Below are 13,920 nucleotides of genomic sequence, written 5' to 3'. Positions count from 1 at the left end.
ACCCTCTCTTCCTTTCCTATATATTGTAATCTCTCATCTTGGTTGTAACTCAGCGAAAACATTATCAATATAAAGGTTCTCTCTTTACACGCTTTGTCCCCAAGCTTGTCTCAAGCTTTCAGTAATCAGATAAATATATGTCAGGAAGCTAATAAATTAATTAGTCCATGGATTAGTTTAGACGAAAAAAAAAGAAAAAGAGAGAAAATAAACCTTAGAGACAATATGACTGCGAAGTCCAAAATCAGTTTGGCGGTGTTTGCACTTATACACGAAAGGTCCCTCGAATCCTATCACGAACAATCTTCCCATTTTGATCACCTAGTTAGAAATAGATTATCATTGAGTCGCGGCTATAACGAATTGAAGATCTAACTCAAACGGGGAAACAAATAGACAATCATCAACAACAATCAACAACTCGAGGAGAGGGGAATCCCGATCAAGGCCGCAACGTAAGAAATCAGAAACAGAAAGCAAGAATCAGTTGACGATATTCTGAAGACTTGATCGAATCAACCAGAAAGAAAACCTTAGATGACGAGGCTTGATCGATTTTCAGTGACGATGCAACAGGAGAGGAGTTTCGTTGGACTTTAGGAGAGGGGTTTTTAAACCCCAAAAAGAACCAGAGGAAAAGAAAGAGAAGCGCGCGTTAATTCGGTTTAACTTGTGTAACAAGCAACGTTATGCTCCACCCCCAACTTTTGATGTTTCCTTTTATATAGAACCGTCCTTTTGAATCAGCATCATCCCCATATCACGCATTTCACATCTCGCTAATGGGCTAAATTGCTTTTTTCAGCCCATTTTGTTCATCTTATTAATATTTTCTTAAACATCATCACTCTGCATGTGAGGTTTTGTTTTTAACACACCCTATAAGAATGTTTTGAACATACTGTATAGAATTAAAAACACTCCACTTTCTTAGTCTTATTCTAATATTTTTTTCCTTGTATAACTATTTTATGCACAGTTGTTTTCTATGGTCACCATGTCCCATATATATAGTTATCACAAAATTTCTATAGGTTTACATATTAGGTTTATTGATATGTTTGCAAAGAAATTAAAATTACTGGTCCGATGTGAAAGGTGCATAGCAACAGTTTACTTGTAATTGTGAATGCTGAATATTGAATCAATTTCCTAGCAGGCTAAATACACGTTTCAAATTTCAAATAAAATCAAAGCTGTATGTATTTATATATACAGAGAACGTCTGCTGAATTTACTGTATTTGAGTCACTATGCGGCTGGAAAGGTCCCCAAATAAATGAAGACAGTAACATGAGTCCATCACCATCACCAATATCTACTAGACCTTCCCTTTCGCATTTATTTTACCTATTAACCGGTCTGATACGCCTTTTTTGTTTAAAACCATTTGCTTTCTTTAGTTTAGTTGATCTAGTTTGGCAAAGGTAGGCATTTCACCAGTGTTTTGAAAACCGGATCGGACCGGCCGGTTGAACCGGTCCGACCGTGACTCGCTGAAGAAACCGAGTCCGGTTCAGTTTAAAACCCGGATTTGATAAAAACCAGTAAAACCGGCTGAAACCCAGTAAAACTGGCTGAAACCCAGTAAAACCGGTGACCCGGTTTAATTTTAAAACCCGGTTCTTAAAAATTAATATACGATTAAGTGTTTTTAATTATTACTAGCTAAAATTTAATATTTTATAATTAGTGTTTAACTATCACTATTTAATTGATATTTTATTTTTCTAAGAAAAAAATGTGAAAAATATATTTTTGACTCTCATATACTATTTTTATTTTACCACATTCTTAAAATTTGAAATGTTAGTTGTAAAATAAATAAATATGTTTGTTTTAGCTGTAAATCATTTGTTTTTTTTTAATTTTTAGTTTACATAGTAATCAGATTTATGTTTTTTATTTATTTTGAGTTAATAAAAAAGAATAGAGAAAGTATTATATGTAGAAGAAATTTTATATAGTATAAATGTATAATTATATACATTTTTTATATAAATAAAAAAACCCGGTTCAACCGGTTGAACCGGTCTAACCAGTCAACCAGTAGCTTCACCGAGTCGGTGTCCGGTCCGGTTTTCAAAACATTGCATTTCACTATTCAAAAGCCTAACTTGGTTCCCATCTATTTGTTGGTATAATACATGTAACATTCTGGTATCTTAATTATTTTGTACGTATGACATTTAAAGCAAAGGTTCTTTGTTCTTCTGGTTTTCATTTCATGTGTAGTTCGACCACACATTGTATAGATTACAAACAATTTCATTTTCGTTGAGACTGGCAATTCACAAGAGAATTAAGGAATAATAATTGATGAGAAATAACTCAAAAGCTTTAGTAGCCAAAATGAAATGACGCAAAAGCTCGAAACTAGTTATCTTGCGGAAGAGTTAACGTCTAATTCACTCAACGGCTGAGACGACAGTTACCTGTTTCCCAGTTGAGACTTAAAAAATGAAGAAGATATCGAGTAGGGAAATACTGCCTTTTCATTACTGTTTCAAGCTCATGCGCCTATCCACCGTAGTTATTGTGAATACTGCCTTTTCAAATCAATTTACTTTCTTTCTTGTATAGGTTCAAATATGTTTTATTCCAGGTTTTTTTTTAATGGAGAAAAGATCAGTTATGAAAATTCCGATTTATATTGTTTTAATTATCTACAAGCTTGTGTGGAGAATTATTTCCTTATTTGAACATATAAAATTGTGTGTATCGATAATTTGATTTGGTATTAGAAATTATGAGAAAAAAACGAAAATATGTCACCTGTACTTGGACGAGTTACTGTATATATACATGTGCGTAATGTGATGTGCCAATGTAAATTGTAGTGAAGGTAGTTGTTTGAGAAGACAGTACGTAGAGTTTGAGTTGTAAAAATATGATTAGACTTTTGTTTTTAGTTTGCTTCTTAGTCCAATGTTTTCACCGAACCCCACTACTACGTGAAACCCGGAGCCTCACGTGCTCTTCTATAACTAGAACTATTTCTGATAATCAGACTTTAGCCTGCTTTGAAGAACCTCAATTGATGAAAGCCAGTTACAAAATAGAACTGCCATTGCCGAACGAAGAACCTCAATTGATGAAAGCCAGTTCCATATATAATAAAAACGATCAGTTTAGCCTGCTTTGAAGAACCTCAATTGATAAAAGCCAGTTACAAAAAAAAACCTCCATGGCTCCATAATATAAAATATTACAAAACTCCTGCTAGCTACATCTACAGTAATATACTAGCCTTACTAGGACATGCATATAATTAGCCAACGCGCGTTAATTATCACTAAATCAGTCAGTGTGTGACTATATATACCCCACATACTACGTAACAATATAAAGCACGACAATTGGTGACAAGAAAATACAAAGCACGACAATCACAATGGACCAGTCCAGTATTCGTAGCCTAAATCCTAATTCGTCATCCACCACTTCCTCGTCATCTTCTTCTTTCCACAGCCACAAGGGCAGAATAAAGGGCAACAAAAATCAGTTCGTGTCCACGTTATCGACGGATCCACAGAGCGTGGCTGCCCGTGAGCGACGCCACCGAATCAGCGACCGTTTGAAGATTCTACAGAGCATGGTTCCTGGTGGTGCGAAGATGGACACCGTCTCTATGCTCAACGAAGCCATTAGCTACGTCAAGTTCTTGAAAGCTCAGATCTGGTTTCACCACAATATGCTTCTTTTCTTCAACGACTACGAAACTACGACGCCTTGTTCTTATTCTCCTGCCGGCGTCAGTGAATTTGAACCAAGACTATTTGACGATGATGACGACTATACGTCTATACCCCTGTAGTGGACACATATTCACAAGGGATGCCACTACTTACGGTTGCCGACCCGGGTAATCCGATGTGGTATAGTTCGGTTAACGATGAGCAAAAAGAAACCATGCATCGACGTGGTTTGGCTTAGTCATCGCCCATATGCAGTGATATGTTCTTACGCGTAGAAAATCTATTAGATGTCCTAGGTTTTTATTGTCCAAATCTTTAAAAACTTTGTTTAATGTATATCTAATATTGAATTATATATTATCTACATCTATATATAGGATGTATTTTGTAGAATGTAATATACTTTTTTTTGTAACAATGAATGTAATATACTTTAACTATAGACTAAATGACTAATTAATTAACCTACGTATATCAAACGTTTGTATCATATTAAACAGGAAAGAGACAATATGTGGAAATTAGTGAATGCAGTGGTACTATATGATGCTAGAAATATTTTATGCAATAACCCATAAAACTGAAATTGTAAGAATATCAACCATAAATTATTTTACCACATAAGTTAATCTCATTTTTATTATTAACTTTAAAATTATTTATTTCCATATTAAATTAGTTGTTAGTAATTTAAATATCAGTCTATATCTTATATGAATTCCACGTTTGTTGGAAAAATAATTTGATCACACATTTTTGTACACTAGTTTATATACAAATATAATAAGTGCGACAAAAAATATTAGTTTTGGACCCCAAAATTTTTAGAAGTATCATACATAAACATAAGTTTCAAATTGTTTAAATTTCTATTTTATTAAAGTCTAAAATATAACTATTTGCTCATTAAAAAGCATATAAACAATTCTAGAGTTAGATGATTATGCTTTAAAAGAGCTTATTAAGATGAACCTAACAGTGATTGAAATAGATCATAACAATTTATTAGGAGCAGAAAATAAAGGGTAGAAGGAATTCAATATCAAGCTCAAATGCTTTTTGGACGATATGATAAAATAGAATGGAGAAAAATTGATTTGAGATGAATTTCGAAATCAACAATGACATAAGACATATTTATAGACATATTTAACCTCAAACACTCTGCTCAGCTTTTAGTCCCTTTGCAGTGTTTGATCTTGTTTTATTGGTTACAAACCGGCGAGGAAAGCGTTGCGGGCACCTTAAGTCGCTTGTAAGGCTTCAAGGAGGAAGAAGTTTGTGGAGTATGCATCAAGCAAACCTGGTCCTCCTCGTGGCTTTGGCTCTGGCAACTAAAACCGGATGTTTCAGTCTTGATCAATCTCAAAGATGGATTCATTTTTGTGTAATTAATTATTTAATGAATATGGGAAAAGATCTTTTGAACTATCATAAGTTTTCATCATCAACATCAACATCAGAAAGACAGAGAGAAGGTAGAGAGATCATCTGTTGTGTATATAAAGAGAAGAGAAAACCATTTCATTATTATTGCTTTAAAAAAAACAGGATGAACAAATGATTGTGTTGAGCTAGAAAGCCTCCTGGCTCCTACTACAGAGTTTGTGTATCTTTTCCCTAGTTACATAGGAAAACTTATGAGACATTGTTGAAGGAAATAACAAAACATGTTTGTTTCTAGTCTTATCTTTGTCTCTATTTGGTAAACACAGGCCATAGATAAGACATCATGTTGCACAACATAGGTTAAGAAAGTGGCTAATGGACTCTCTACATTCAGCTCAATGGTTCAAGTGATGACACTAAAATGAGCAATGATGAAAAAGAAGTTGTTGGAGGAAGATGGTAACTAAGTATTGAGCTTATAAAGAGAGGGGGCATGGTTACCACGAAAGTAGAACGGATGAGTTCGTCGACGACTTAATCAATGGTAGCGCCTTTGACAAAGTCATAGGAGACATTATCTACAACCAATTTCAAACGCTTTGTCGGAAGAAAAGATTTGGACGTGGTTCTTTTGAGTGTTTCCACGTAATACATTCCTATGCTGCCCCACAACTTATACTTGATTTCCAAATTGACCCCATTAGTATTTTACATATTCAGTTTCGTCCTTGATATGCATTTTCTCTATAGAAGATACAAAAAGACAAGACATCAACTACAAAGAGTATCATGATTGGTCTCATGACCAAGAAATCTACATAATAATTCTATTGTTGGAAACTCTCAGAAAATAGCATTCTACTTTTTAGGATATCTTCAATTATGATATATATATAAACAAGACCAAGATTGCAGGTAGGTATAGTTGTGTTAGGTAAAGAGCTCTGAAGTATCACGATATGGTTCGTCAGTTGTTCAACTTAAAGAGACCCATGAAAACCAATTGATTTTTCTGCCTCAAAGAGAGGAAGAATCTCTAGATAGTATGTACCCCCATTGCCTTTGTCTCATCCGCAGGAACTTGATGAATGCCTAAGTAATAAGTTATAGAGTCAGTTCTGTGCTTGCGGATCGAGTGTGTGAGAGTGCCTACCTTAATATCTGGAGATTCAAGTGCTCTTGCAAAACTGTAGCCGAGCACAGTTTTCAATGTGCCGGATATAACTTTGCATATGATTCGCCACGCATCATGTTTTGGACCAGGACCAGTAAATTTTTTGGTCATCGCAAAACCAAAATGGGAGTTAGATAGAGTTGTGCAGTGTTTGAAATCGAGGCGTCACAATGTTCTTCTTCTAGTAGAGCCTTCTAGTAAATTTCTCTTTAGTGTTGACTCTCTACTTGAGATATAACCCTTTACATCGTCCTATGTATGAGCGTGATACCTACTTCGAAAACTCCTATGTAGAGATCAAAGAAGATGTCTCCAAGACGGTAGATTCTCTGGTAAGTCCCATTCATATTAAATATTATAATTATAATTATTAAATGGTAGTTATTTAACCTCTCTCTCTCTCTCTCACAGAGCGTATCCCAACCGTCAAAGGGGTTAGGACAGCCATCTTCTGGGATGCCGTGGATTGCCCATTCCCTCCTTCTTCTACCCCTGACCAGATCTACCACTCCATCTCATCCTTTCTTATGGAAAGGGAGTTTAGTGATAAGATTACAATCTGGGCCTATCTTGATGATGATGACAAGAGAGGGTCTTGGGGTGGTGACAAAACGTGGGCTTCCAGAATCTACTTTCTTCCCGTTCCCGCAGGTGATCCATCATTCCCACTCTTTATATCTATCTCACTTCCATTCATTCATTTATGTATAAATAAATATTTATTTTTGTTTTATATTATTTTCCAGCCTCGAGACGTATCAGAATGTTAAATGACATTACTTTATGGAAATGGGACTCTCCTCGGTTGAAAAGGCGTTGTGAAGCTAGTTTGATCCTAGTCTCAGACCAGTTCAAAGAGGACGACGTCTACTACAGAGATATGCTTCAAAGAATGGGTAACAGGGGTTACTTTGTTGTCTTAGTCACTCCCACTCTTGACATCAACAAACCAGAAAGCCCCGAATGGCCTGGATTGCTAATAGATGAAGGCCCATACGTTTTTGATAAAGTAGTAACACAGCATGAATCCGCGGAAGAAGACCTAACACCTACTGAGGAGGAGCTTCCGATGGATTACGACCCTTTTGGTGATCAAGCAAGCAGCGATAGCTCTGAAAATGAAGAGGGCCGTCAATTCTGGAAACCTCCGACTGATGAGGAAGTTTCCAAGCTGATACCAAGCCCTGAAGAACCACCCCTGTATCGCTGGATCCCCATACTCTCATGTACAAACTAGCAATCCTATTTCCCGAACCCGCCGATGAAGAAACACCCTTGTATCTCTGGGATCCCCATGCTCAGATGATGAACAAACTAGAAAGCCTATCATCCTTCCCCAAAGAGCATGAAGCCGCCGCCGAAGATGAGACACCCCACAGACTTGCCACGCATGGCATTTGTCGCTTCGAAACTGAGGACATCAAGTAATTTTTCTTTTCCAAATTTTTATCGTACATCATGTAATTTTTTTTCTAATATTTTATTTACGTACATAGCAAGCTTTTTCTTCTGTCGTTTTATCTGTCACTATATCCATTCTTATAATAGACAGAACTAAATCAAATATTCATCGAAAGTAAACAAAGGTATTATATTTGATGCACAACCACCGGAAGAACAATAGTTCAAACATAATTGAATTGATAAACTGGGGTTATAGCAGTTTTGGTAAAAAAATTTAGGTCAACAACACAAATTCGTTTTAGAAACCACCAGGATTCAACTAAGTATATATACTTTTGTTTTTGTTAAGAAATAGGTAGTTATTTCAAAATCTGGTTTTCTTAAAATTTAGGGAATCCATTTTTAAAAAAATACTTGACTGGTAAAGAAACTGTTTTGGAGAAACAAAATAAAATTGTTTTAATTAAAAACCACAAACAATCAAATAGATTTTACTTAAGAATCGTAAAAACAAGTCAAATATGTAATTTTAATGGGTTGTTATTTTGGTTACGATTCATTTTATATATAATTTTGTTTTTTGCTTGAAAGATTTAAAGTTTCTTCTCTATATTTTAGTAAAGAAAGCAAATTTGAAGGACGAAAACCCAAAATGGTGAAAGAAAAAAACTTAAACTATAGTATATGGATTTATTCGGACTTTATGGTAGAGAACACAATTATTGAAATTAGAATGAAAAAGCAACTTTTATTCCACGATAAACCGTAATAATTGGATGAAACTACCAAAGCAATTAAAACCAACGGTTGAAAAGTAAAACCAGTAGGAAAACAAACAAGAGTAGTAACTAAACAGGAAAACAATGTGATTTAAAGATGCGTGAGGCCCACTCAAGATCCGTTTCTCTAGATTCTCCCTCTCTCTCTCTTACTACTGAGGGTTTGGGGGACGACCATTAGCAGCAGCGACGCGTGAGCCCCACTCAAGCAACTCTTTGCTCGTATCATCTTTATGAACTATCACTTCGATGAAACAAAGAGAATCCTTCTTCTCCGTTGTAGCTGTCTTAATCGCCTCAACAAGCTCCTCCTCGTATCTCACCTTTGTCGTCCAGCATTTGCCTTCACCGTTATGAATGGCATCGACGAGACCAGTGTAGTTCCAGTTCTTGATCACGTTGTATGGACCGTCATGAATCTCCACTTCAATTGTGTAGCCACCGTTGTTAATCAGGAAGATGATTGTTTTCTGACCGTTACGCAGCATGGTGGATACGTCCTGAGCCGTCACCTGGAAACTTCCATCTCCGATGAAAGCCAACACTCGCTTCTCCGGTACAGCTTGTGCGTATCCCAGAGTCGCACCAACAGACCACCCGATGGATCCATACTGCATCTGAAACTCGTACCTAGAATTAAACACAAAACTGATATTGAATTATGTAAAAATAAAAAAAAAATATTACAATGCAAAAGATTATTAGAGTGTTTGTGTAAAATACGTACCCACATCCTTTGGGCAGCTTTAGTTTCTGGCAGTTAAACCAAGAATCACCAGTTTCAGCAATGACAGCTGTTTCACTAGAGAGCATCTTCTGAATGTGCTGGAACATTGCGTTGACTCTCAAAGGCTCTTTTGGTTTGCAGTTCAATGGCTTACCTTCAGGGACAAAGATCCTATGGTAATTCTCATAAGCCGTCTCGTTACGCTTCACCCTCTTAGCCAACTCAGTGAAGAAATCGCTCATGAGAACGCACCCGAAGGTCTGACCATTGGCGATAGTGACACGGTCAGGATGCACAACGATGGCTTTCTCTTTCTTGAGGAGAAGAGAGTAACCCACAGAGCTGTAGTCGTTGAAGATCGGGCCTGCGAAGATGTAGGCATCTGCAGATTCCACAATCTCGGAGCAGAAGGGAGTGCTCACTGCTCCCCAGTAAGTTCCGATGAAGTGAGGATGGTGCTCCGGGACTAGGCCCTTCGCGGATGGCATCACCGCCATGGCGTAGCCAGAAGCGTCTGCTAGGTCGACAAAAGCATCGCTGGCTTTGGCTACACGTAACTTGACACCACCAACCATTACCGGCTTCACGGCCTTGTTCAGAAACTCCAACGTCGCTTCTACCGCAGCTTCTAGGCCCATCTTGTTGCTCAATCTATAAAAACAAAAAAAAAATACATTAAATTGAAAAAAAACATTTGAAATGTTGATTAGTCAATGTGGATAGAAAGGAGTGTTACCTTGGAGTAAGGGAGAAGGGAACAGGATCACGGATGAAAGTAGGATGAGGAGCAGCAGCTAAGTTGCAGCTGATGCTAATGTAAACAGGCTTGCTCTCTTTAAGAGCCGTTGAAATGGCCTTGTCGATCTGTTCATGAGCATCTTCCAAATTGTTCACCACCGCCTATAACAAAAAATATATATTAATTACTAAAATATACAAAATATAACATTAGTAAATCAAATTCATATATAATATTATTTACTAAAATATATATGTTTAATATTGATGATGATATATACCTGGTGGCAAGTAACGGTCTGGAAACACCGAAGCTCTTGGCTAAAATCAGGTAAACCGATGGTGTGATGGAGAATACGGTTAGTGCCAAAATCGTTGGAGTTAGGACCTCCAACGATACATATAACCGGCAGGTTCTCGCTGTACGCACCAGCGATGGCGTTCAAGACGCTCAGCCCACCCACCGTGAACGTCACGACGCAAGCGCCAACTCCACGGGATCGAGCGTAACCGTCGGCAGCGTAGCCGGCGTTCAGCTCGTTGCAGCAGCCGATGTTCTTGAGCTCCGGCTCGGCGATGAGGTGGTCCAGCAGGGTTAGGTTAAAATCTCCCGGAACAGAGAAGATGTCGGTGACTCCAGCCTGGACAAGACGTCGGGCCAAGTGACGCCCGAGCGTGGCTTCGGAGGAGGCGACGGAGGGAGCAGAGTCGTGGATGGTAGCGACGGCGCCGCTTGGTGGACTACCGACGTCGCCGTTGGTAGGCTTGCACGCGTCGATGGATCCGATTTTGGTGTCCATTACGGAGAGAAAGGAATATGAGTAATAGAGAATGTGTTTACTTGTGTGTTTGTGTGTGAGTAATGGAATGGGAACGATGGTGCTGGCTTTTATATATAGTTGGGGGTGAGTGTGTTGAAAATATACGTAAGGTTTTTTACTTGCGCAAAAAGTAAATTAGTAAATATCTGTAGAATAAAATTAAATACAAATGCTTTAACTCCTTTCTTTTTATTTTATTTGTTTCTCAATTTTAGTAATTAATCAACAATAATGTACACGCTGTAGCCAGCGTGTTACATTCAAATATTATCGTACATAGTTTTTCTGAATCTTTTAGCTGACTAATTTGTATGATTTGCTTTCCTTTTATTAGGTTCACATTTTACAAAACTATTCATAATTAAGAAATTTATGTCTTTCGTAATTATATGAGCATAATATATATATATATATATATATATATATACTTGAATGGACCCATCCTTCAAAACCATCTTCTTGTTTGTTTTCACAAACCAACTGAGTCGCTAGTATTCTCATTTCTAACTTGGCATCTCCTATATTTAGAGTGGATTGCTTTTAATCATATAGTTTCGGTTTTAAAATATTACTAATTAAATCACAAACCAGTAGAAGATCAAATGATATTTGAGTACTTAGCAAAGTTGCTGTAAAGGCGATGTATTGTTTCCATGGTTTTGATAGGGAATGTAAAATTATTAGTATTCTTATTTTATTTTCTTGGGAATATTGTAAAACTAATATTATGTATCAAAGTGTCAAAAAATATTTTGGTTCAAATTACAGTACGTTTAACTTGTAGATCTTTTATATTTGGTGAGTAATAAATTTTTGTATGCTCTAAACTTGTTTTCCAAGGTTACTGCTACCAAAAGATGCATTAATCTTCTCTTCCAAAAACATCAATTCATCATAATTCTTGTGATTCTCTTCTTAATTTTGGTATTTGTAAGCTAATTAATTATACGTGAGAGCAAAGTTACAAAATACCCATTTCCAAATTTAAATCTGTGATAGTGTGATCTAATTTTCTTACTGTCACTTTAATTTGAGTATTTAATTATTATTTTGATGTTTATATAGTTAACATTAAATTCATTAATTTTACATCCGGGAAAAGCAAACGGCATATTGTAGTTATCTTCAGTTTTTCCCTGGGAGTGAATATCTCCACTGACAACAACTAGATGGTCATTTTGTTAGTATATTATATGATGTAAGAACTTTGTTTTAATTGTAATTTGTTTAATTAGTATACAGCATATAATCTATTCTATTAAAACAGAAGTACAAAAAAAACTTACCTATTCTTAAACATTCTATTATAATATTTACTTTCCTTTTTATACTCATCCTAACTACTTCATTAATTTTACATTTATAACTTCCAGCACTTATTAGATTTTTGGTACTTCAAATAACGATAAAATATATCCAAATTGATTTTCAAATTAATTTATGTTAAAACAACTAATTAGTAAATATTAAAAATAATTAATGCGGACCAATATTTATTTTTTTCATGTTAAACATGAATTAACTAATTAACTAATATACTCGGCGGGTGTTTATCATCTATCTTATTAAATCTAAAATACAGAAAGAAAATCATTCCTTCAAGTTAGAAACTGCAGATTTTTCCATTAAGATTCTAACTATTCCTAAATTTTAGCATTAAAATATTCTAACTAAAATATATATCATTAATTATGAAAATAATGTTTACTTATAAAAAATAAAAATAAATATCCGCTCGGACGAGCGGGTCAAGCTCTAGTTTTATTATTAAGTATGTTCTTGTCAAATGCAAAGAGACTTGATACCAATTCGTCAACAATAAACACATCTGGACCATTATCCTTTTTGGACGCTTGGACCATCATGGGTTCCAAGAATATTCCGAGTTTTACTGTATGATCTTCTATATAGTTATACACATATCTAATTACATTTACATCTGAACATGTACCTAGCTATAGTTTATTTTTCCAAGTAAATTGGCTGTGTGTTAGGGTTCGATCAACCATGTCCGTTGTTGCATTGCCTCTTTACAAGCATAGAACACTAACTATCTGTTTAATGTTTTCTTATAAAAGAAAATTGTTATTACTATTAAAAATATTGTTAATCGTCGTCGGCGACGAAAAATGAAATACTGTCATGTTAATATAATAATATGACGGGCACCCACCCATATAATATGTCTCGTTGTTTATTACGCAAACCAACGGAGTTGCTGGTAACATCCTTTTCCCAACTTGATTGATTACAGATTATTGATTATTATATTTCTCCATTGATAACATGCTTAAGGCTAAGTACCTATAAACTACTATTGGTTTCTATTCTAGTTTTGAAAATTAAACAAACCACTGCGACCGTGATTTCTGGCAATAATCGTGTGTGTTTTAAACACGTACTGATGACATCTTGTGCTGAAATTATATAGCCGTACACTCGTACTGGACTATACTGACGCCACAAGAAATATTCTTCCGAGCCATTGAGATACTACACGTCTACACCGCCCACGATGAATACCATGATGACGTAGCCATACGACAACCAACGCTTTCGTTGTTAAAGTAATTTCTATTTCGAGTAGTTTTGCAATTATAAAATCGAACAAGATTCGAGTATCAGCTAATCCGCCAGAATCAGCGTGATTCACAAGAAAACTGCGGATTGTTTTTTTATTTGAAAACGCAAGGCGATGACAAATTTAAATGTCAGGCATGTGATGCTAGAAAAGTCAACAAAACTATATCTAAAAAAAAACAGGGTTGTTACTTTCAGCTAGAACAAATTTAACTGAAGAAATAATAATAATAACTATCAAAACCATCTATACTATTAAAACTGAAGTACAAAAAAAATTAATCCTAAATTTTCTACAATAATTACATAGATATGCCACTGGATTTAAACTCTAAAGGCTTAGTGCATCACATAACAATTACTCCGCTTATAATCTAACCGTAATTAAAGTTACTTAGCCCAATAACTGAGTGGTCTGGTTTAGAATCAAATAAAATGTTATGGGCCCAGATCACACAACTTTATTCAACATTAAATTCACGAAACATGTGAATTAACCAACATCAAACCACAAACATTACAAACCAAAACGTCAAATAATAAGTTTGAGAAAACATGGAATTTAATATAGATGAGATAATGTATTTTCACATCGACCATTTCTTAACAT

General features: G+C 35.6%; 3 protein-coding genes across 4 annotated transcripts; 2 read left to right on the top strand and 1 right to left on the bottom strand.

Moving 5' to 3' along the window:
* The first annotated feature begins 3,237 nt into the window (after positions 1 to 3,237).
* LOC108841203 (transcription factor bHLH140) lies at positions 3,238 to 4,030 on the top strand. Its single transcript, XM_018613984.2, is given in 2 exon segments — positions 3,238 to 3,802; positions 3,805 to 4,030. Coding segments are annotated over 2 exon segments (540 nt in total). The 5' UTR covers positions 3,238 to 3,394; the 3' UTR covers positions 3,937 to 4,030.
* A 2,485-nt stretch (positions 4,031 to 6,515) lies between these two features.
* Positions 6,516 to 7,831, top strand: LOC130508645 (uncharacterized). Its single transcript, XM_057004247.1, has 3 exons — positions 6,516 to 6,593; positions 6,675 to 6,912; positions 7,008 to 7,831. The coding sequence occupies exons 1-3, from the start codon at positions 6,516 to 6,518 to the stop codon at positions 7,496 to 7,498; spliced, it is 807 nt and encodes a 268-aa protein (XP_056860227.1). The 3' UTR covers positions 7,499 to 7,831.
* A 562-nt stretch (positions 7,832 to 8,393) lies between these two features.
* On the bottom strand, positions 8,394 to 10,781 carry LOC108818099 (pyruvate decarboxylase 4). Of its 2 annotated transcripts, none has more exons than XM_057002721.1 (4): positions 10,191 to 10,781; positions 9,908 to 10,071; positions 9,172 to 9,822; positions 8,394 to 9,092 (listed from the first exon to the last, which is right to left on the bottom strand). In XM_057002721.1, the coding sequence occupies exons 1-4, from the start codon at positions 10,707 to 10,709 to the stop codon at positions 8,597 to 8,599; spliced, it is 1,830 nt and encodes a 609-aa protein (XP_056858701.1). In that variant the 5' UTR covers positions 10,710 to 10,781; the 3' UTR covers positions 8,394 to 8,596. The 2 variants fall into 2 exon arrangements, with proteins under 2 accessions (XP_056858701.1, XP_056858702.1); XM_057002722.1 differs by having other exon boundaries at positions 8,394 to 9,074; positions 10,191 to 10,780.
* Positions 10,782 to 13,920: the final 3,139 nt, after the last annotated feature.

Source organism: Raphanus sativus, chromosome 2, assembly GCF_000801105.2.
Source record: "Raphanus sativus cultivar WK10039 chromosome 2, ASM80110v3, whole genome shotgun sequence".
Classification (NCBI taxonomy): Eukaryota; Viridiplantae; Streptophyta; class Magnoliopsida; order Brassicales; family Brassicaceae; genus Raphanus; species Raphanus sativus.
The sequence above is the reverse complement of the archived record's forward strand: the minus strand, read 5'-3'. Positions and strand labels throughout refer to the sequence as shown.